The sequence below is a fragment of the Ictidomys tridecemlineatus genome, chromosome 10 (genome assembly GCF_052094955.1).
Source record: "Ictidomys tridecemlineatus isolate mIctTri1 chromosome 10, mIctTri1.hap1, whole genome shotgun sequence".
NCBI classification, from domain to species: Eukaryota; Metazoa; Chordata; class Mammalia; order Rodentia; family Sciuridae; genus Ictidomys; species Ictidomys tridecemlineatus.
Genome location: NC_135486.1, coordinates 9,771,437 through 9,793,189, shown reverse-complemented (window position 1 = coordinate 9,793,189; position 21,753 = coordinate 9,771,437). Strand labels below are relative to the sequence as shown.

Here is a 21,753-nt window from a genome sequence, read left to right as displayed (position 1 = left end):
GAGATATATCCATATCATATACACCAGGATCTACAAAGACAGGAGCTATCTCAGAAGCAGCATCTCCTAAAGGGGAATGAATGGTCACTAAAGTCCTCCAAATGATTCCCCTCCTTCCTACCTACCATTCATACCCAGATATCAGTTAAACTATTTGGGAGTGACACTTCCCAGTCTGACCTGTGACTGGGGAATTGTAAAAATTGTGAAGAACAGCACTGAAAAAGTTTAGTGGGCATGAGCTTCCCACAGTATCAGTCCTAGAACAGGACCTGCTGGGAAGGAGATCAGGCAGCTTGGCTTCTCTGTACGCTATGGATCAGTAGAGGGCTTGAAGGTTTGATTGAGTCCCAAATTTACACAGAGAAATAGGACATATAACATGTGCCAGGCCCCTTTGGGGCTCTCTTTCTCTACTTCCGCCCTTACCTTTCTTTCCTTAAAGTTTCTGGACTCCCCAGCAGAAACTTCATGCTGCTCCCATAATCCCTTAATCCCCAAATTTGCCAGTCCTTGGTTGACTTCAGATTTGTAATATTATTGCCTCTGTTTTTTGTACTCTCAAGCCTTGTGATATTAGTAACTCACTTGCTTATGAAAAAATAAAGACTCAAAGAAAGGAAGAAACTAAAGCCATGTTTGAGCCTAGAAAATGCAGTGAAAGAGAGAGGCAGGGGTCTGGAGAGTGGGCTGGCTGCCTCCCCAATTGCCAGACCTCCTCTGCTGCCTGGCTCTGGCTGTACACAAACCAGACATGGCCTCAGAGTGGGTCCAGCCAAAGTTTATGGTCAAATCCGTTGATGGTGTCTGTCTGCCTGGCAGGCTGGCAAAATGACAGGACCCTGGAAATATTGGTTTGTTTTTATTTTCTGTACTATTTCCACCAGCTGCCATGAATACAGACTATACTGACAGGGCCAACCCAGGGCAAAATTGAGAAGTAGGTGACATATTTAATTAATCCCTCATTTTAGCATCACGTTTTCTATTGCTCCTCTTCTCCCAGAACTTCCAGGGGCCTGAACTAGATCACATTCCAGCAGGTCCCTGGCTTACCTTTTGAGTTATCAATGTCTACATAAGAAAACACATCTGGTACAAATAGTTGATAAAGACAGAAAACACATTTACTTTGAGTATTTACTATTCTAAAGAGACCTCTGGAGACTTTCAAGACCTCACGAAAATAATTTCTTATGGTGGAATTTTAGAGATGAGGAGTCACTGACTCAAAGACTTTGCTTTGAAATCTATCTACCCTTTTCAGTTGGACCCTGGCCATAGGTCTCCCTAAGAGTTTTACCTGTTTCTAGCTTTTGATTGAAAGCTATCATCCAATGTGTTCTCAGAGTGTATCCCATACAGAACAATCTCAGATATGGTCATGATTTAGTAAAGTCTGTTCTAGAATTGTCTCAGCCACATTCCATTAAGCCCCCAAATGAGACCATGCCATGGCCATTTAAATGTCCCTCTACAGCCCCATGAGGAAAGACTCAAATGGCTCACTGTGCATCCACTGCAGACCTGTTGGCCACCAGGTCATCTGTTATTGGCCAGGGGAATAAGAATTCTCTCTAGTGGGATCTCCCCTTTCCCTATTATTTTAGAGGCAAATCATTCTGGGAAAAGGAAGTTAGGCAAGAAAGTTAGAACAACTGAGCAGCTATAATTCTTTCCTTGCTTAAAAAAAAAAACTGGGCAGAAACAAAAACAGATTCAATGCTAATTTGCTAAACTGCTTTGGGGAAGAAGATAATCAAATGAGTAGAAATGTAATACACATTTCATTGCTACAGTGACTTTCCCAGCAGCAAGAACATTTCCCACTACCCTGGAGCATTAAAAGGGAACCCCCCCCACCTCCCCACCCCCGATAAAAAATAAAAGATGGGGAGCCAAAGAATAAGCCACAATTTAACTTGCAGGCCCAAAGCAAAAGAAAGGATGGAGCCCTTCACTTCATGCGGCTGTCAAAGGGAGGAAATCTGAAGACATAAGGCTGAACCGATGAAGGAGAGGTCTGGGAAGGTACTGGGATCTGGTCCAGAGGAGGAAGGGAAAGAACTGTCATTTCAAATCTGATCCCAAATAACCAAAACACGATAGGAATTGGTAAAGCATCAGCAATGAGGGCTCCAGTGAATACTGAAGCATGAAGGTGGAGGAGCAGATAATCGAGATGGAATGATCCTATTACCAGGATGGGGCTTGAGACCTGATTCCAGCAGGATGGAGCACCAAGGCACTGAGCACACTCTAGCTCCTCACCCCTGGGTGGGGTTCCCAGGGACTATATCCAGGCCCCAGCTCTACTGGGAACTTCAAACATAACCAGGAAGAAATATTTTCACACCTGAGCCCTTATAGCTACTAAAAAGAAAACACACTACTTCCTCCCAGAAATTTTCTGTGCATTATTAAAGTCATGGAAGTAGAGGATAATGGGAAAACTGTTTTTCTTTCTACCTCATCCCTCTACTCCCAGCCCAAATCCCACATCTGTAGGGAATTTTCCATGAACAGTGGAGTGTAACACATAAATCATCTGTATATGACCTATATAGCCTAAATCAGCAGACCCAACAGCTTTCGAAGGTGAAACTCATCTTTTGAGTCATAAGCATGGAGGTGCCATTGAAAGGCTATCTGAAGAAGCCAGGTGACTGGGGTAAGTCCACTGGAGAAGCACCTGCCAGATACCTAAGTTCACAAATTGTGAATATAAAATTGAGTTATTTCATGGGAGCTGACTGTTGATTTTTCTCCCTGGATTATTTATTTTTCCAGATATGAGGCTACAAAAAGACTACAAAGGTGACTAAAGTAGTATACACATACATAAATTAACAGATCTCTCTCTACCTGTGGTCCTGAGGCATTCAAACCAAACATAATATTTTTATTTATTATTCTTTTATTTAAAAAATTACTTGATTCTCTTCTTTATGCAACTGTGGCAGGTATATTAATTATGTAGCTGTATGAGCATTTTTACAATAAATATACAAGACATGTAATTCCAATTGGAGTTACATATATAACTCCATTTGCTGTCCAAAATATCAACCTAAGAATAAATGTTATTAATGTAAAAGGTAAATTCTCAATTTAAAGATCGTTGCTTGAGTATAGAACCATATAAGAGTACAACAAGCTGTTCATTGTTTTTCCTTCATTCAAATGTTATGTGCTCATGAATAATTTCTGTAGAAAAATACAGATTTATGCTGAAAATAAAGAAAAGGAGAGAAGAAAAAAAGAAGATAAAATTTGGGGATGATATTCCTATTTACAAAAATACTTTTTTTGCTTAAAAAATTACACACTTTATTACAAAACTAAACATACTTTCAGCCATATGATCCATAAATTTCACTTCTTGGTATTTATCCAAAGGAGTTAAAAACTTATATCCATGCAAAAACCTGCACATGGATGCTTATAGCAGCTTTATTCCTAATTGTCAAAACTTATAAGAAACCAAGAAGTCCTCCAGTAGATAAATGGAAAAATAAAATATTGTGTACACTCAGACAATGAAATATTATTCAGCAATAGAATGAAATAAGCTATCAAACTATAGGAAGACATGCAGGAACCTTAAGTGCATATTGCTAAGAAGCCAATCTGCAAAGGCCACATGCTCTGTGAATCCAACATCACAACATTCTGGAAAAGGCAAAATTATGGAAACAGTAAAAAGATTGGCAGTTGCCAAGGAATTGGGGTGGCAGTGAGGATAGTGCTCAAGGTAAATAGGCAGAGCACAGAGGATTTTCAGGGCAGTGAATATGCTCTGTATGATTTTACGATGGTATACATATACCACTATACATGTGTCCATGCCCATATAATGTACAACACCAAGTGTCAACTCTAACGTAAACCATTGACTTAGGGTGACTTAGGTGTCCATGCAGGTCCATCAGTTGTAACAAGTTTGGATGGGAGATGATGGCATTTGGATGGGAGATGTTGGCAATGGGGGAGGTCTTTCAGAAGCAATAACAACAACTCTGTGAACTTGGAAGTGGACTTCCCCAGTCAAGCCTGCAGATAAGAATTTAATTCTGGCTGACACCTTATTGTGACCTCACAGAGGACCCAGTCAAGACTTGCCGAGACCTCAGAAACAGTGAGATTATAAATGTGTTGGTTTAAGCTGGTAACTGTGGTAACACTGCTACTCAGCAATAGAAAGCTGACACACCCGTAAACCAGGTATTCAAACTTGGGGTTTCCTCTTTCTGGGTTGCCTGCACTTATTATCTCAAAGCAGACTATTTTTTTTCTCTTCCTTAAAAAAAAAAGATTCTTTTTGTCTGGGTTACGACCACATAGGAGCTGGGTAAAACCTCTTTTCCTAATGACCCCAAGCCCTTGGATTCTGCCTATGAAATTATCCTGGTATGGGTTATACATTTCCTAAACTTGCCTCAAAAGTTCAAAGTATCTTTCCAATTCCATCCCTCCTAACCCCTCCACTGAATCCTTCCACCTTACCAGCTTCACACACTGCCTTTTTCTGCCTTTCACCATTTCCTCAAAATAACATCTGATACTTCAATGTATCCAAAATACAGGTGCTCTTAATTATTCTAGGGCCAGTTAAACTCTTGTTACACCAATCCTAATATAGTTGAGGCGGCAGTAGGATTTCTTGGATGGTAGTAGATATGAATATATTTCTAAGAGTTTGCCATTGTTTGAGAGCAAGCTTTCCCTACTAGGAACAAATGAAGAGGATTCTAGTCTTGGTTTTACTAATCTCAACCAAGGCAAATTTGTGCACTGTAAGTTTCAGTTTCTTCAAAGGGAAATGATTTCTGGCATATTGTGGCAATTAAAAGTTTCTTAGATGATGAAGTCTATCTCTTTCTATACACAGTGGCAAACACACACACCATATAGAATAATTAGGGTTTTTTTGGTGGTGAGTACTGGGGAATGGACTCAGGGACACTCAACCACTGAGCTACATACATCTCTAGCCCTATTTTGAATTTTATTTAGAGACAAGGTTTCACGGAGTTGCTTACTGCCATGCCTTGCCGTTGCTGAGGCTGGCTTTGAACTTGCCATTCTCCTGCCTCAGCCTCCCGAGCCACTGGGATTGCAGGTGTGCACCACCACACCTGGAGAATAATTAGGTTTCATGGTTTAATTTATATTAAACTTCTCAGAAAGTTACTTGAAATTAAATAAGGCTCTCTTTGACTTGAAGTAAAATATAGCAATGTTTATGAAACATGAAAACACATCTATCTATCTGTATTAGAGCTAAATTGTTATGAATATCAATTCTCAATTATCCACCATGATAAAAAGAATCAAAACATGAGTATATAGGTGGGGGTAGGCAAGAGATAGAAAGAAAGAACTCATGTTTCCACATGGATATTCATTTAAAAAGATTAATATCCTATTCAATTTTGGGCCTTAATTAGCTATAATTGAAGGCAGACCTCAGTACTTGCTATACTTTTATGAGTATCCATTACTTGTTTTCCATCTCAATCAAAATGTGTACTTATACTAAATAAGCTAATATATTTATACTTTGTCTTGGACTTATAATAAGTTCAAAACATTAAAAGAAGAAAATAAGCATTTCTAGTTAGCTCAATCTATTTAGAAGTTATATTTTTTAAATAATCTTAATATTAAGCCCAGGAACTTAAAGGAAATCCTATCTTGAACAAAAGGCAGATGAAAGAGGATTTCCTTCTTGGCTATTTGACAAGACTGTCTGCCAGTTATCAACTTCTTGCTGCTCAGTTCCAAATCCACACCTCACTGCCCTACTCTGTAACACTAGAGACAGGCCATGCTAACGTTTCTATTGACAGCCAGCATGGAGTTTACCTGGGAGCCAACACTGGAGAGACATTGTTGATGCAAGAGTTCCTCTCTTCATACCTGTGAGGCTTTCCACCCCTCCCTTCCATAGCACCCAACCTGCAGTCCTGTAGGGGAGTAGCCAGTGGTGTTTACCACCTAATAAGGCACAGTATACCCTGCACATTCTACAAGTTCCACCAGCAGCCACTATCTCCCTAACAAGTCTCAGTGGGCCCCTGTGGGTACCTTCTCATCAAGTTTTATCAGTGCCCCATGTGCCTCCCAGAAAGTTTTAGCTACATCCTAATGGCAGTTTTCTTGCTCAGCAAGTTCCAATAGTTTCCCATAATGCAGCTTTGTAATGAGCTTTCAGCTGCAGCCCACTGGGTGGTTTCCTGACTGCCAGCTCCATCCTGCAGAAACCCAGCAGATTTCTTTACATCCACTGTGCCACATACCCTCTCCAACAAGAAATAAATCCCATCTTGGCATGGAGAGCCTCTTCCATGTTTGTTCTTTCCTTTGATACTCTTCTAATCTTCTAAAATTAAGATTGTTTCCTTTTCCAACTATTCCTCTATTCTTTAGAGTTTTCTTTACTCCTTAGGAGTTAATCCCCTGTTGCTAGTTATTAACTACAATAAACCTTTCCTAATCTAATTATTGTGTCCTGAAATGGTGGCAGGAGACATTCACAGAGATGGGATTTGGGGATCAGTTTGGCTGCGGCTTTGGGCTTAAGTACAGTACTGAGTTCCTTGTTGATGGGTCATGGGATGCTAATAATCTATGGTACACAGTGACATCACAATAGACCCAGCCACGATCTTTGGTTGATTGTGAAGAAAAGTCAACCAAAACAAATGTCTTGGAAGCCTAAGTGGCCGTGGAGCTCAGCTATATGTGTCATGTGCACCACTGGCTGAACACATCACCACAGCAAAAGAGAAGCAGCACACACACACAAAAAGAAGAAGCCAGGAAGAGAGCCCCTTCCTCTCATACTCAAAACATGCTTAAGAAATATGGCCCTGGTTGGCAAAGGATAAACACTAGCAAAACTCAGCTCTGGTATTGCAAGGTGGGTGATAGGGGTAGATTTGGAGCTGAGAGTCAATAGATTGATGAATAACTGGCACCCCTTCTAAAAGGAGGATGACTAAAAAATAAATAAGGAGGGGGAAAGCATGGAAACTGCCATTGGTGCTGCTCCCTCTTGATGCTAGAATGTTCTTTAACTCCAGGTGTGTTGTTTTCAGTTAACCACACAATAATACAATAACTTCTGCTTCCTACTCAAAGATCAGCAAAATTGAAAAATATGAAAGTCTTATCAATACCCAAAACCAAACCTGAGAGCTAGAATCTATAAGAATGTCTTCTTCATTGCAAAATTTATTAGAGTAAAACTCAGAAACATCATTGGACACCAAAGCATACATTTGTTTTCTGAAGGGGAGAAACCAAGAATGGATTTCTCTAAAGGAAAGAGGCGTACCTTTGCTTCTCTCTCCTACACTCTCCTCCTTACTAAGAGAGGTAAACAAGTCATTCTTTCTTCATTCCCTGGCGGCTGTAAAGAACAGAACACCGAGAACTGCTTTTTATTGTCTGAGATCTGTTCTCTATCCATTATTCTCATCAGTGTCACCCTCCCTTTACTCGTTTCAAAACTTCAGGTCACAAAGGATAACGGTCTTGGTGAGGCAGGGAGAGGGAGAGTGGGGTGTGCAGCCACTGACAAAAGCCATTGCATCCTGGGAGATAAACATCCCAAAGGCAACAGTGTTACAGAGCCTTAAAGGACGCTTAGGGCTCATGAGATAAATTTTCAGAATAAAGTTGTGGATTAGTTTTACACGCTGCTACTATCTCTCTAAACAGTGCAGTGAAGCAATGTGCCCCGGGCTCATTGGCAGTGAAGATAAAGAAAGGTTGAAAATAAAAGAAAGGCAAATATTCATCAAACAAATAGAAACAGAGGGAAAGCAGAAATGGACATTTTCATTCCAGACACAGTAGAATTCAAAGCCAAAAGCATTTAAGGAGGCAAAAGGTTTGGCAAGAAGTAGGATCCTAATAAAGACCACAACCATTGCAAAAAGTTTTACACCTAACTGTGTTACATCAAATTAGAAAAAAACAAAAGCTGTTTGAAATGTGAGGAAAATTTAAAAGAAGCATGATGTTTGCACTTAGAGAAATCTGGGTAAACAGAAGGGAAAGTGTAAATGTTGTAAGGAGAAGAGTAATCACAGACACTTCAGCCACTGTCATCAGCCAGGACCTGGAAAGGGCTTTACCTCCAGCAACCCAGCACTGGGGACCCTGTGAACATGCCATAAGACAGGTCAGAGAAGTAACCATCAGTTTTTCCAAAGTATTCATGTGACTGGAAGAACAAAATCCCATTGTAGGAGACGCCTCATATCCATCAGCAATTTCCTATTGGTCAGTTCTTCTAGATTTGACCTTGTAAATTTCTAAAGTAGAAAATGAAGAGTCCTGATTATCTGCAAACCAATCCATTCCTGTAAGTAAATTAACACACAAGTGGCCTGGATTCTTTATCAGAAGCTCTCCAAATCCCAATACATTAACAAAAAAGATGGTTTCCACTTCTCAAAGAACTCATCCGAGATATTTAAAAGTCTATCTGGTGCTAACACTATGCAGATTATGCAGGATCTTTCCACAAAGTGGGTACAGCTGGAAATGGTAGGTGAGTAAGAATGATTTGAGTTCTTCTTGAGCACAGAAGCCAAAATCAGAAACACCAAGTTTGATTTTCGAAATTCTTGGGATTCATGGTCAGTGGAGTAGACCATAAACTGGACAACTATCCCAACAAAGTGGGTAACAAGACCAAGACACATCAGAGCCAAAGGGGTTCTCCTTTCCTCCCCTCCTTCCCTTTCTCCTTTCGTCCTCTCCCCTTCATTCCTTCCAAATCTCCACATAATCTAATCTACTTCTATGGCCTTAATTCTTAATCGTATCCATCCCAGATTCTGTCTCACCCAAGATCACAGAGAGCAGTTGTTGGTGGATTTTCTGACATGGATGCCTGGTAGAGATGACAGATTCAAAATGATCCAATCCTAATGTCTTGGTCTGCTTCTCCTTGGACTTGGCTGCAACTCAGACTGCCCATCTAAATAAATGATCCCACTGTTCACCTAAAAGTCAAAACAGCCAAAGGGGCAAGGAAATGAAGAAGGAATGACTTATTTTCCTCTCTTCTTTCTGTATCTCTCTATTCCTTACTTGACTTTTCTTTTTTTCAGAACACAAGTATATACTTTGGTTCCAACAATGTTTCTTAATTTAATACATTTTTGCAATCAGGAGGAACCCCTCACAGATATTCTCATGGCCAGGTTGGATTTTGGTTTAGCTAAGAATTTTTCTGAATTGTTAGTATCTAAATGGGAAGGGAGAAATTACTTTGTCCAAGGCAAAGATATGACTGTCACTGAAGAGCCAGACCTATGTTTATTGGCGTGCCATTGAGATTCTGTGGGTCAGTCAGGTTGGTTAAAGATGCAATGTTAAAGGAGGGACAGAGCAACAGTCACTAATAATTAAATACAAAGTAAACAACACATCTTCTATACCCAGGCATCTTCCCTACCCATGGAATTATTAATGAAATTCAGGTCACAGGGTAAAAAAGAGGTAGCCATGTGCAAATTTTGAGAGTTTCATATTACGGCATACCTACATTTAAAACTAATTGATACAAGGCTTCAAAAAGACTTCTGTTTTTCAAAAGTACATAAGGAGTCAAACTTTAAATGACAAAATATATGAGATTTATTAGGTTTCTTGTGTATAAAAATTCACTATATTGCACTCATCTGCTGGCTGAGAGGGAAAAGCCAATTTGCATGGCTCCTGTCTGTCATATGTGGTTTGGAAATACTTACGCATTCCAGATACTCTCAGTGTAAACTGGAGAATCATATTATATTTCCACTGGTTTGCATGCATGCATATAAAACTTATTTTCCCACAGTGCCACATGAAAATAAGTGAAGAACTAACAGCAATGATCACAATTAATCAATGTCTTTGTTGACATTTCACAGCTGTGATGCTGAGGGGGATTCTTGTCCTTCATGTCTACAGCTGTGCCTTCTACTTTGCTTGCTCCATTCTGTTCCACAGAGCATTTAAAATCAGCAACTATCATGGAACACACAGTTTCTGGTATCTACTATGTGCCAGGCCCTCTTCTAATCACCGAGAGATACTAAACAGAACTCCCACTATAGGGAGCTCATAGACTACCGGGAAAGAACAAGAAGTAAATAATAGCGACCACCCAATGTGACAGCCGCTTTTGTAGAGTTGGGGTTATATATTATGTCCTATGGAAACAGGGAGTTGCCAAAACTTCCCAGAAGGTGAACCTGAGGAGCTGCAGTGAAGGAGGACTAGAAGGCATTCCAGAAAGTGGGAACATTGTGTGCGAAGCTCATCAAGAACACATACTTCAGGGACCTGAAAGTCATTCTGCATGGCTCAAGGCCAGAGGTAAAGCCAGTAGAGAAAATAATTTGAAATCACATGAGAAAGAGGCAATAACTCTAATAAGCAATGCTATTTTAATAGTCGACATTTTTGTGTGAATCTTTAAAGGTGTTTTCTCACTAAGAAAACTTACAAGTTGCAGATCAACCAGATGATGTTACAATGCCCAGTATCCAGGCTCTGTCCCGTACTGTTTCTCTCCCAGTACTTAGAACAATACTTGGCACATAGTAAGTGTTCATCTAACACAAACTACTAATACTGCACATGATAGATAGCCTCTAAGGTGGTCCTCAGTGATTTGTGCATTGTGAAAACCCTTTCCCTTGAGTATGGGATAGACTCATTGACTCCTTTGTAATGAATAGAATATGCCAGAAGTAATGAGCTGTCAATTCCATCTCATGTTACAAAAAGACTGTGGCTTACCTTCTGGGCAGTCTATCATGCATTCACCCTCTGGGGCTTACTTTTTCTCTTGGATCATTTGCTTTCAAGTCTCAGACACTAGACAGCTTATGGAGAGGCCCACATGACAAGAAAGTGAGCCACAGCTGAGTGATAATGCCAACTGCCAACACCTATGTGAGGGACCATGGGTGGGGATCTTCTGAGGCCTACCAAGAGCTCCACACGAGAGCTTGGGAGGGAATTCTCCAGGGCCCCTCCAGGTAGCAGCAAGACTTGGCCAACAGCTTGACTGCAGCGTCATCAGAGACCCCAAGCGAGGGGCACCCAGCTGAGCTGCATCTAGATTCTTCACCCCCAGAAACTGTGAGATAACATGTGTATGCTAGACCACTAAATTTTGATAGAACTTTCCCCGGAGCAATACATAACCAAGATACTCTTGTGCTGTCTATTCCCCATTCTTCTCACAACCGGGTTCCTGGTGTTCCTCATATGGGCACAGTGGTACTCGACTCAGTCATGGAGTACCACCTGAAACACCAGCATCTGTGATTAGGATCCCCATCACCTAGTGGAAAGTAGGCGATCTCACCTCCTTCTGAGGGGATGAACCCTGCTACCTTCAGTTCCCTTCTGATCACTGATGAGATGAGTCAACCCCAATCGCAGTGTATACTGTTGTATGTATTCTCCCTACCCCTGATCTTGGGCAGGCCAGTGCTGTGAAGTAGTCTCCTACAAGCTACTACTAGAATTCAGTGACCCTTGTATGTGTAGAGGGTGACGATCACAGATGTCCACAGACAGACACATGAATATATTCTTTTTTCCCCCCATAGGTAACACTAAATAATTGTGTGACATGTTTTAGCTAGTAGTTGTTAAACTTGCTGTCTACACTGTCCAGGTGGGAGCAGGTGGAACAATATACATTGCTTAGGGAACATTGAGTTTTTGGCAAAGAATTTTTGGCAGTTTATAACAATGTTGATTTGAAGTTAGTGGTTTTATATGTAAAAAAAAGATGTTAAGACCTTGTAAAGATGTTAAATATTTACACAAAAATTAAGCTCAGCTAAGAAAAGAACAGAAAAATTTAAAACCCATATGTACCTTCTACAAATTATTCTTTGCTATTCCTGGGGACTTGGTAGTAGTTTCTAAATCCATTTTAGGATATTAATATCAAGCAGACACTGTGTACACAACACTGTGCACCTAAATGGTAACAGTACTTCATAGCCACAGGAAAAAGGGGACAAAGGAAGAAAGGGGACTTGGTACCTCTGTCCCTGATTCTGCCCCTCATGCTCTGCCATGCAGTTATCAGGAACTGAAGGACTGATGTGGGAGGATGTCCTTAGAGCCACTGCGGAGATGCCCACCAGTGGGGATGAGAAGTTCAGCAGCATGGACGTGGTATGGTGGGAGAGGACATTTGTGTGATGGCTCACATTGATAACCAGTGGGTTATGCTGGCACGACAGTTCATAGGTTCCTGAAGAGAAATAAGGAGATGAGAAACAATCCCTCCAGCCATTCAGCCAGCACCATCTTTCCACACCTATGTCCGGTCCATCCTCTCCAGAGCTGTGTGAGGCAGGCGCGCTCCTGAACAACCTTGGAGATAGACATCAAGCCAACTCCTGGGTCAATGGATCATTCTCTAGCGGCTCTAAAAGGACTATTCTCAGACTCACCAAGAAAGTGGTTGCTTCCACTGACATCAGTCAGGTAGAGGGTCACTGTTGGCCGCTGATGCTCCCCAGGGGCCAGGCCATCAGACGTCAAGAAAATGAAAATTGCCGCGGCAACTCCTGGTCTATTGAAACAGACCTGGGCATAAGCACATATATGGACGAGTCATTATTTCTGTGGCAATCAAGGCATGTGCTGAGTCATCTCTTTTCTTCTCAGATGGTTCACCATTTATAAAGTAAGAGATTTCTTCTCCTTTACAAATGGGAAAAATATGGAGTAGGCACAGAAGAGCATCCAAGGTCACACCCAAAGTCAAGATGAGATGGAAAGAAGATAATTTTCAGCTTCTAAGCATCCTATTTACCTTTTTCTGGAACTACCTTTTACAATAACTGTTTCTATTTTACTTAGACCCATCATTCTTTAAATTTCCCAAAAAGATCACTCAAAGACAAGCTTGCTGGAGATAATAAACTCCACAGAGCCCTAAATTTCTCCTTTTCAGGAAAGTGAGAGAAGTGAACCAGGAGATCACTGAGCCAATATCCAAGTTAGCAAGCCAACTGGCTCTGAACTACCATGTGTGCTGCACGGCCACACCTTGCTATCCTTCCCCATCTCCCTCTCTATCCCTCCCTCCCACCACCAATGTTTCTCAGAACCTGTAAGTCACCATGTGAACTATGACACGGAAGGAGGCTTCTGCAGGAGATTGGTTCTGAGATTAAAGCTTGACAAACTCCTTATTTTTATGCAATTGTCCTGGTGTCCCATGCTCATCCACCCTGTCCCTGCCTGGAAAATAAACCCACGCTGAGACATAGAACTACTTTGTTATAATTTATAAGGACTATTCCTAGATGGTTAGGTCGATTAATACTATAACAGACTTTCAAAGTAAACTATGAAAATTTTGTCTCTGAGAATCTTTTAATAGAAAGGTAAACAAACATCTTAGAGGTTCGAGGATGGAATAGAGCCTTTCCACAAGCCACTCCTAGGAGTTCAGTGCTTATTTTCCCCAATGGACTTTCTTGATGCAACAATTCTACTTTTGTTTTCTATACCTGCGTGTTTCCCCTGATTTCTGTAGAGAATAGTGCCATTTTTCTCTGGTGTCACATGGATGTTATATTAATAGAATAAGGGTTTTAATGAAATTCTGTATGCATCTCTTTGGCTTTTTATCAGGTACTCAGGAAATTTGTTTTCAGTGTGAAAACAGGACACTGCTTCTAATGGCAGGGACCTCCTCTAAAGTACGGAGCAGAAGAGTAAAACACATTTTCCACTTTAATGAGATTCCCTCTCGTCCACAGACTGGTGTCCCCTGAATCTTGGCAATGTGTTTTTAGTGTCCATTTGCACTGATGGTTTAATCAGAGTGGTTTTATGATTTGCAGTGGTCAAGACAGCACAGTTCTCCCTTCTTCTTCTCCTCCTCGAGGGAAAGACCAGCCACACACTCTTTTTATACTCTTTTTATTTTCCCTCTTTGAAGTAATAAATATTCCTTCATAACTTCAGAAGCATCCAGACCCACAGGTTATAGGGTCCAATAGGAAGTCCTCTGTCCCTGTCTGAGTGAGGGCTAGACATGAAAGCACCCCCAAGGAAACCAGGAGCCCAGGGCAATGCTCTCCACTCCAATAGCAAATGACATCAAAGCCTCCTGGGAACTCCCATAACCTCTTCCTTCTCATATACCGCAAAAGAGACCTGAGCACTAGAAGAAAGTTCTGGGTCATTTCCTGAGCCAGGAACAGACTGAATCCAAACAAGCACCTGGTGGATCTCCCTCAATAGGCCTCAGACCTAAAGAGGGGGCGGCCTCAACAGGAACAGAAGAGCTCAGTCTTCCCAGCCTCTGTTGGGCCCCAAGTAAATGCCACCCACTGAAACTAGTTAGCAGAGGCAGGTCTCATGTTGTGAGCATTTCTGTCCTGAGAGCCTGTGCCCAAAGCTTCCAACCTCTGCTGCATCTCCTAGCAATGCCCCCTGTGTTCTAAGGCTTTTTGAATACCACACCCTTGAAACTCAGAGGCTGCTCCTGATGGCAATGTCTCTGTGCCATGGATTGTGGGAAGAGGCTTAAGTAGGAAAACCACAGGTGGGACTTCCAAAGCACATGCAAGCCAAGGCAAGTCAGGCTACACAAAGTGGAAGGACAAGAGTTTGATCAAGTTATGGGATACTGAGTCTTGGATATTTCCTCTCTCAGTGACATAGGAAAGAAAACTGCAGTTTATTCTTACTCCAAGTATGCCCTGCAGCAGCAACTAGAAGCACAAGAAACTGTAACTTCTTTCACACAACAATTGGCATCTCCAAGCATAGATTAGCCTGAATCTGCATATACGTGCATCACCAGTCCAAGCAGAGGAAAGAGGAATGAAGCAAAGCTACCGACCAGAGGGAGCTGGCCAGGCAGAAGACCTGTATGTGGCTCTTGGATTAATCTCTACCACCTGGATAAATCTGAGTGATCCACCTCTCCTTATGAGCCTGAGGTTTCTTTGTTTCCCCATAAGGAGAAAGAGACTACCTATTTGACACGGTTACTATGAAAACTAGATGAAACTGTGTGAGAGCAAGGGAGGCACGCCTATGGCATAGTAAGGTCTAGTGTCAGATAATTTTTATACAATGTTTTTTACCTAGTTTGCTTTGTAAAAAGAAAAGGTGAAAGGACAATATTTTAAAATTAAACATTTTCATGTTTTGAAACATAGAGAATTATACTTTTCTGAATGTATAAGTTAAAAAGTTTTTTTTTCTGCTTTGTTCAGTTACCACTTGTGGAAATGTGGACTGTGGAAATGTGAAATGTGAACTTCAGGTTCTGGTTTCATAGAAACTGTCAATATTTGAAGTTCTTAGTATATTATGTATCTCTATTTTTTAAATGGAATATATAAAATACATTTTATATATGATTCTGTTAATTAGAGAAATTTAGAAAATTTCTAGTTTGCTGTGCTTAGAGACATAGAAACTTCCAGAATTGACAGTGGAATTATAAAATTAGAAGTGTATTCTTTATTTAAAGATATTTAAAGAGTCAAGTCACAACTATTTGAATATGTTAGTAGCCTGGAGTATTTTCACTTTATGTGAAATAGTGAATTTTACATTCTTAGACATGAAAGACAAGTAGTAGCAGGAGTAAAACAATTGGCAACAGGAAGCACTACTATTCTACCTCCATATCACCTCTGCCACTGCAAGGGTGACATCCTCTGATCACATTCAATGTGTGATTCTGCATAGCTATCCCCTCCAGGACCAAGTTCACATGAAGTACAACAGGGACTGTTCAGACCAGGTATGTGAAAGATCCAGAATGCTAGAAAGTCAAAAGCATTGCTAGTTTTATCTTTCACCTTTCAATATTTGTTCTAACAAGGGGACTACACCATAGGTTACATAGGCAATATAAAATTGATTTGATCATGTCTCTTACAAGGAAGAAAATGCATAAATACATATCAGGAAGGAGATAAGGTCTCTCAGAAAAGCAAACAGTTCTAAAGTATAAGAAATTGTTCCAAGATAGAGAGATTGTCAGTGAAATCAACTCAGTAAACCTATCACAATGTATTTTGAAACAAAGAGAAAACACAGAGCAGAAAGATGACAGTGATGGATGATAGATATAGATAGGTATATATATATATAGGAAAAGACAGAGTTTCTAAGGAGATAGAGAAGTAGACTAGATAAAGAGAAAATTAGGTAAATCTAGATAGTTTATGTAGAAATAGAGATAAATTATAGAAATATAAGAGATGGGTGGATGGATAGATACATATTATAGAGAAAGAAAAAGATATTAGATATGATGAAGTTGGTGATGGACAGATCTACCACAGAGAGAGAGAGAAAAAGACACTGATAGTGGGGAAAGCCAGCCCCACACACTAAGTTGCTTTTTCATTCAGACTGCACATTAACCACTCCATCTGACCGCTGGCCACTGGAGAAGGGTAAGGTTGAAAGAGTATCTCTCTAATGCTGAACAGTTTGGGCTTAAGAAATCCTTCTCCAGGCTGCCTGCTGGGCACGATACACTTGATATGCTCCCAAGTCAAGCATGTCAACTTCCAGGTCACCCTTTGTGGTGGTCACTGGATAGCAGACCCGAAAAGCATACCACAAACTTGAAAAGAATCTTCACTGAGGTTTTAAAATGCTTTTGGTTAGTGACTGGGTTGCTGTTTTCCTGTGCTTTTCCATTTTTACTCTTCTGTGGCACTTCCTGATTCCAGAGGGAAAGCAAGGCCCTGGGCCAGCAGAGAACAGGCGGCCTGACTTCCCTTTGCAGACCGTGCTTTGCCGGAGCCCCCACCGGCTCCTGGGGCTCATGAGGGTTTATTCTGAGTTGAGCGTTTATATCCTCAGGATAAAAAGGTTGTATTATAGAAGTGGAAACAAAGATTCTCAAAAAGAAGTGTTTTTGTTTGTTTGTTTGTTTGCTTTGCCAGGGCAAATGCTAGAGGGGAAGGAAGAAACTTGGTTTTCCCATTTTAAGCTTTGCATTCTTCTGACTGCACCACTGTTCTTAATTTGAGGTGAGCAGGCAGCATAGATTCCTTAGAAAAGGTGTTGACCTTTGAGACCTCTCTCTTTCCCCCAAAATGAACTCATGTAGACACTTAACTAACAGCTTTATACAGTTTTAGGGAGCTGAGAGATAACTTTATTTATTTATTTTAAAGAGAGAGTGAGAGAGAGAGAGAGAGAGAGAGAGAGAGAGAGAGAGAGAGAGAGAGAGAGAATTTTTAATATTTATTTTTTAGTTCTCAGCGGACACAACATCTTTGTTGGTATGTGGTGCTGGGGATCGAACCCGGGCTGCACGCATGCCAGGCGAGCGCGCTACCGCTTGAGCCACATCCCCAGCCCTGAGAGATAACTTTAAAAGCCATTTGTGGTTCAATTAGGGTCTCCAGAAATCAGATTAAGAATACTTGTACTATTGGTTAAAACATTAAATGCTTTTTTGATAGGTGAAAGGATATAAAATATTGCCAAATTCATGTCTCAATCTAATAATATATATTTGGGGGTACTGGGAATTGAACTCAGGGGGCACTCAACCACTGAGCCACATCCCCAGCCCTATTTTGTATTTTATTTAGAGACAGGGTTTCACTGAGTTGTTTAGCACCTTTCTATTGCTGAGGCTGGGCTTTGAACTCATGATTCTCCTGTCTCAGCCTCTTGAGCTACTGGAATTACTGTGCCCAGCATGACCTAATAATATTGTCAACTGTGTGGAATTCAGAAATTTTGACAAGGTGAAGACTGACTCCCAGAGTTTCGAAGGCTCTCCCCTAAAGTCCAAATCTAATTGAGGGAAAAAGGCTGAGAGGCAACCAACTTCTTGTCTTCATGTCATCTTGGCTGTATTTATATGGAGGATGTGTCAAATGGCATGGGGAGTTTTGACTACTTCCTCCCCATGTCTAAGCCCTGCCTCTCTGAATTGATCAAAGCCCAGATGATTTCCTGCATTTTTCTTTCATGGTTCAGATAAGGCTATAAATATCATGAGCAGCAAAATAACACCAACTTGTTATTTTGTGGAACGAAGAGGTTCCCATTGTTAAGGCCTGTACTCACTATCCAGGGGTACACATTAAAAAATGTGTTTTTTGCCAGTTAAGAGGCTTGGATCAAATCTGATGATTGCCTCAATTCCTTCTAAGAGCAAACCATGATTTTAGACACCAAGACTAAATCTACAGAGACTCTGTTAGAAGTTTCTGGGACTCAGAAGAGGGTCAGAAGGGAGGGACCAAGTGGATGCTCTGATGTGATACACCCCACCCCTTCTTAAGTGCCACTCAGGTCACAGCAAAGTCTCTTTCTGGAAAATGACCTCCATATGCAAGGTCATTGCATTTTCCTGGAGTGGGTGTATGGGGGGGGCAGTCAAGTCTAATGAAAGAAGATGTCTTTTGGTAGTAGTGGCGACAGTCAACAGGGTAAGACAACTCTGAAAGGCTACCTCAGCACCCACGGATGTTGATCTCAGGGGAATTCTGCATGCAAATCTTCATTCAGATCCTGAATTCTTGGAAACCCCTTTTAAGAACAAGCCTGAAATTGAGAAAAAATAATGCTATGGAAAACAACTGAAGAAGGTTTTCTTGGGACAAGAATGCATAAGTGAGGGAGGAATGAGAGCATTGCTGGGTGAAGCAAGTGTCCTTCCTGAATAGCTGTGAAACTGCCATGTTTGGGATTGGCAAAAGCTTCCATGTAAAATCAATGAAGAATGAGATTAGTAGCAATCAAATAGGAAAAGGGAAACCAGAGCTTTACCCTTGGGGAATAAACTATTCAGCCATGGTGACATTGATTTTTGGAGTGTACTAGGCTAGGTTTTGATGTATGTGAAAATCACATACATGTAGTCATCTCTTTGCTTTTTCGAGATTCCCAGGGAAGGCAAGTATCCAAAAATGTCAATGTTCAGAACAACAGAATATTTTTCTTTGAAAAATCTTCAAAGCATGAGAACTTTTTTAGAAATTTCAATCATGCATATAGAAAAAATTCTAATATACCTAAGAAAATTTTCTGCCATTTTAAACAGAGAATTCTGTACTCAACTTAATTTTCTCTTGATGAATTAGAGGGAGTTTGGGAGCATTTGAAAATCAATTATTTCACTGAATGCTAAGAAAACCATCCCTAGAAGTAGTGCATCGCACAGTGAACATATGCACACCTCACTGAGGATCTTGTTAGCATGCAGATCCTGCATGAGTAGAGCTGAGACCCTATACTTCCAACAAGCTTTCTGGGAATGACATTGTGAAGTAACAGGCTTTAAATCGCTTGATAGCATCACCCTTGCCCTTAGCAGTTAGTAGTTGATGACTGTTATTTATCATATTCATTTATTAGTTTCTCTTAAAAATTCACTATCAAGGGTAAGCTTAAATGCAGATATGGAAGGAATCATCCAGTCTACACACCACATTTGAAAGAAACTTAAAGAAAACTCAAATCCAGAGAAATTACCTGACTTATATAAGGTTACTTGACTTGGTAAAAAGCAGAGTTTGCAGTATTGTTTTTAAAGTGCACATTTTCTTCCAGTTTTGAAACCACTTACTAGTTTGTTGTTCCCTTTCTATAGGAGACTGAAAGTTCAGATAACTAATATTGTTAGATAAGTTTCTCTAAAAGAGGGTATTTTCACCTATCTTAAAAAAAAAAAATCCAAAGTAATTATTGGACAACTAACTGCCTTCCACATGTCACTGTTTCTCTTTCGCTAAACAATAAAATCTGGATAATTCCTGAGACATTTGTGGTCATTGCTGAATAAGTGATTAGCATCTGACTGACTAAAGAACAATTAGAAGAGTTCTAGGCTTAGTAAAAACAAACAAATCAAAAAACAGAATGTTCACTTCAATTTGAATATCTGATAAACGATGGATTTTTAATATTACTTTGCACAAATATTACATGAAGATATGCTACTTACGTAGTAAATAATATAGTATTGATAGATATTTATACTAAAATATCATGCACTGTTTATTTGAAATTGAAGTATAACTAGATATCCTCATCTTTAATCCAGTGTTAGAACTCACTTATAAAAGTTTGATTGTGGTAATCATTTCACAGTGTATACTCATATATACATATCAAGTACACACTGTAAATACATGCAATTTTTTTTTTGGCGGGGGGTACCAGGGATTGAACTTGGGGCACTCAACCACTGAGCCACATCCCTGGCCCTAGTTTGTATTTTATTTAGAGACAGGGTCTTACTGAGTTGCTTAGTGCCTAGCCTTTGCTGAGGCTGGCTTTGAATTTGTGATCCTTCAGTCAATCCCAGAGCCACTGGGATTACAGGCATGTGCCATTGCACCCAGCTAAACACATGCAATTTTAATTTGTCAGTAATTAAAAACAAAAAAGAATTAAAAACAAACTAGAAAAAATGAAAAAATAAAGACAGGGAAGGAGCAGGGAACAGAGAATGGAGGAAAGAACTTTGTAGATGATTTTGTTTATAATTATATACAGAGAAAATTAGTAAAAGTGGCAGATGCTTTTTGATGATCTGATGCAGAATACACATTTTATCGTGGATAGTCCTTAACTTCTGAATGAATAAAGACTCAGCATTGAAGTGCTTCCTAATAAAATAAAGGACCAAAGGGAGGAGGAAAAAAACACCCTCTAATAATGTCACAACTGGCACAGTTGTTATGCTCTGAAAAATCCATGCTGGAAACAAACAAATAAAATTAAACTCCAACAGGTTTTAAAAAGAAATGAGTTTTTACAACATACTTATAACCAAATGATGCTGAAAGCTCTATATGTCAAAATTATGGGCGCAATTAATGTATAATTTAGGAGAAAACATTATCAAACACCAAGATCTATATGATTTCAGTCACTATGAATTTATTGAGACTTGTTTTATGATCCAGCATATGTCCGGTGTTGGGAAATGTAATATTCACCTGCCACAGTTGTTCAGTAGAGTATTTCTGTAATGTCAATGAGGCCAAAACATTGTATGGTGATATTGAAACCTGACACATCTCTCATGATTTTTTTTTTGTGTTCTTGTCTTATCATTTACTAGAAAATGGATGATAAATTCCAGTTCTGATTATGAATTTGGCTGTTTTTCCATCAGTTCTCTCAATTTTAAATTCATCTATTTTGAAGTTCTGTTTTTAAGTGCTTCCTTTAATAACAAGATTATTATGTCCTGATAAATTGACTATGTATCCTTATTAAATTTCCCTCTTTATCTCTCTGGCTGCTCAGTTTTGAACTCTATTTTGTCAGATATTACTAAACTACGTGAACTTTCTTGGGCTTAGAGTTTACATGGTACATCATTTTCTACCCTTTTACTTTCAATCAGCATGTCTTTAATATTTAAAGTGCACTTTTTGTAGACAGCATTGTTTTTATTTTATATAATCTGACAATCTCTGCCTGTTTTGTGGCATCCTCAGACAATTTACATTTAACAGAATTAATGATATGGTTGGTTAAGTCTGCCATCTAAGTACTCATGTTCTCTCGGATCCATCTGCTGTTTATTTTTGGCTCTTTTCCTGCCTTATTGTGGTTGAATCGAGTTATTTTATTATTCCATTTAATCCCCTCTTTGGATTCCTTGCCTACAGCTATTTGTTTTTATGTGTACTTTTTGTGATTATTCTAGAGATTATAATATATCTCCAACTTATTCTAATATAC

General features: G+C 39.9%; 1 protein-coding gene across 3 annotated transcripts in view; it reads right to left on the bottom strand.

Moving 5' to 3' along the window:
• The window catches only part of Pappa2 (pappalysin 2), a 250,763-nt gene that overhangs the window by 80,614 nt on the left and 148,396 nt on the right, over positions 1-21,753 (bottom strand). For all 3 annotated transcript variants that reach the window (XM_005319772.4, XM_078022368.1, XM_040277300.2), the window contains 2 exons: positions 12,492-12,627; positions 12,076-12,289 (listed from right to left, as the gene is read on the bottom strand). In XM_005319772.4, coding sequence (XP_005319829.2) covers positions 12,076-12,289; positions 12,492-12,627 — 350 coding nt within the window. The remainder of the gene's footprint in view (positions 1-12,075; positions 12,290-12,491; positions 12,628-21,753) is intronic.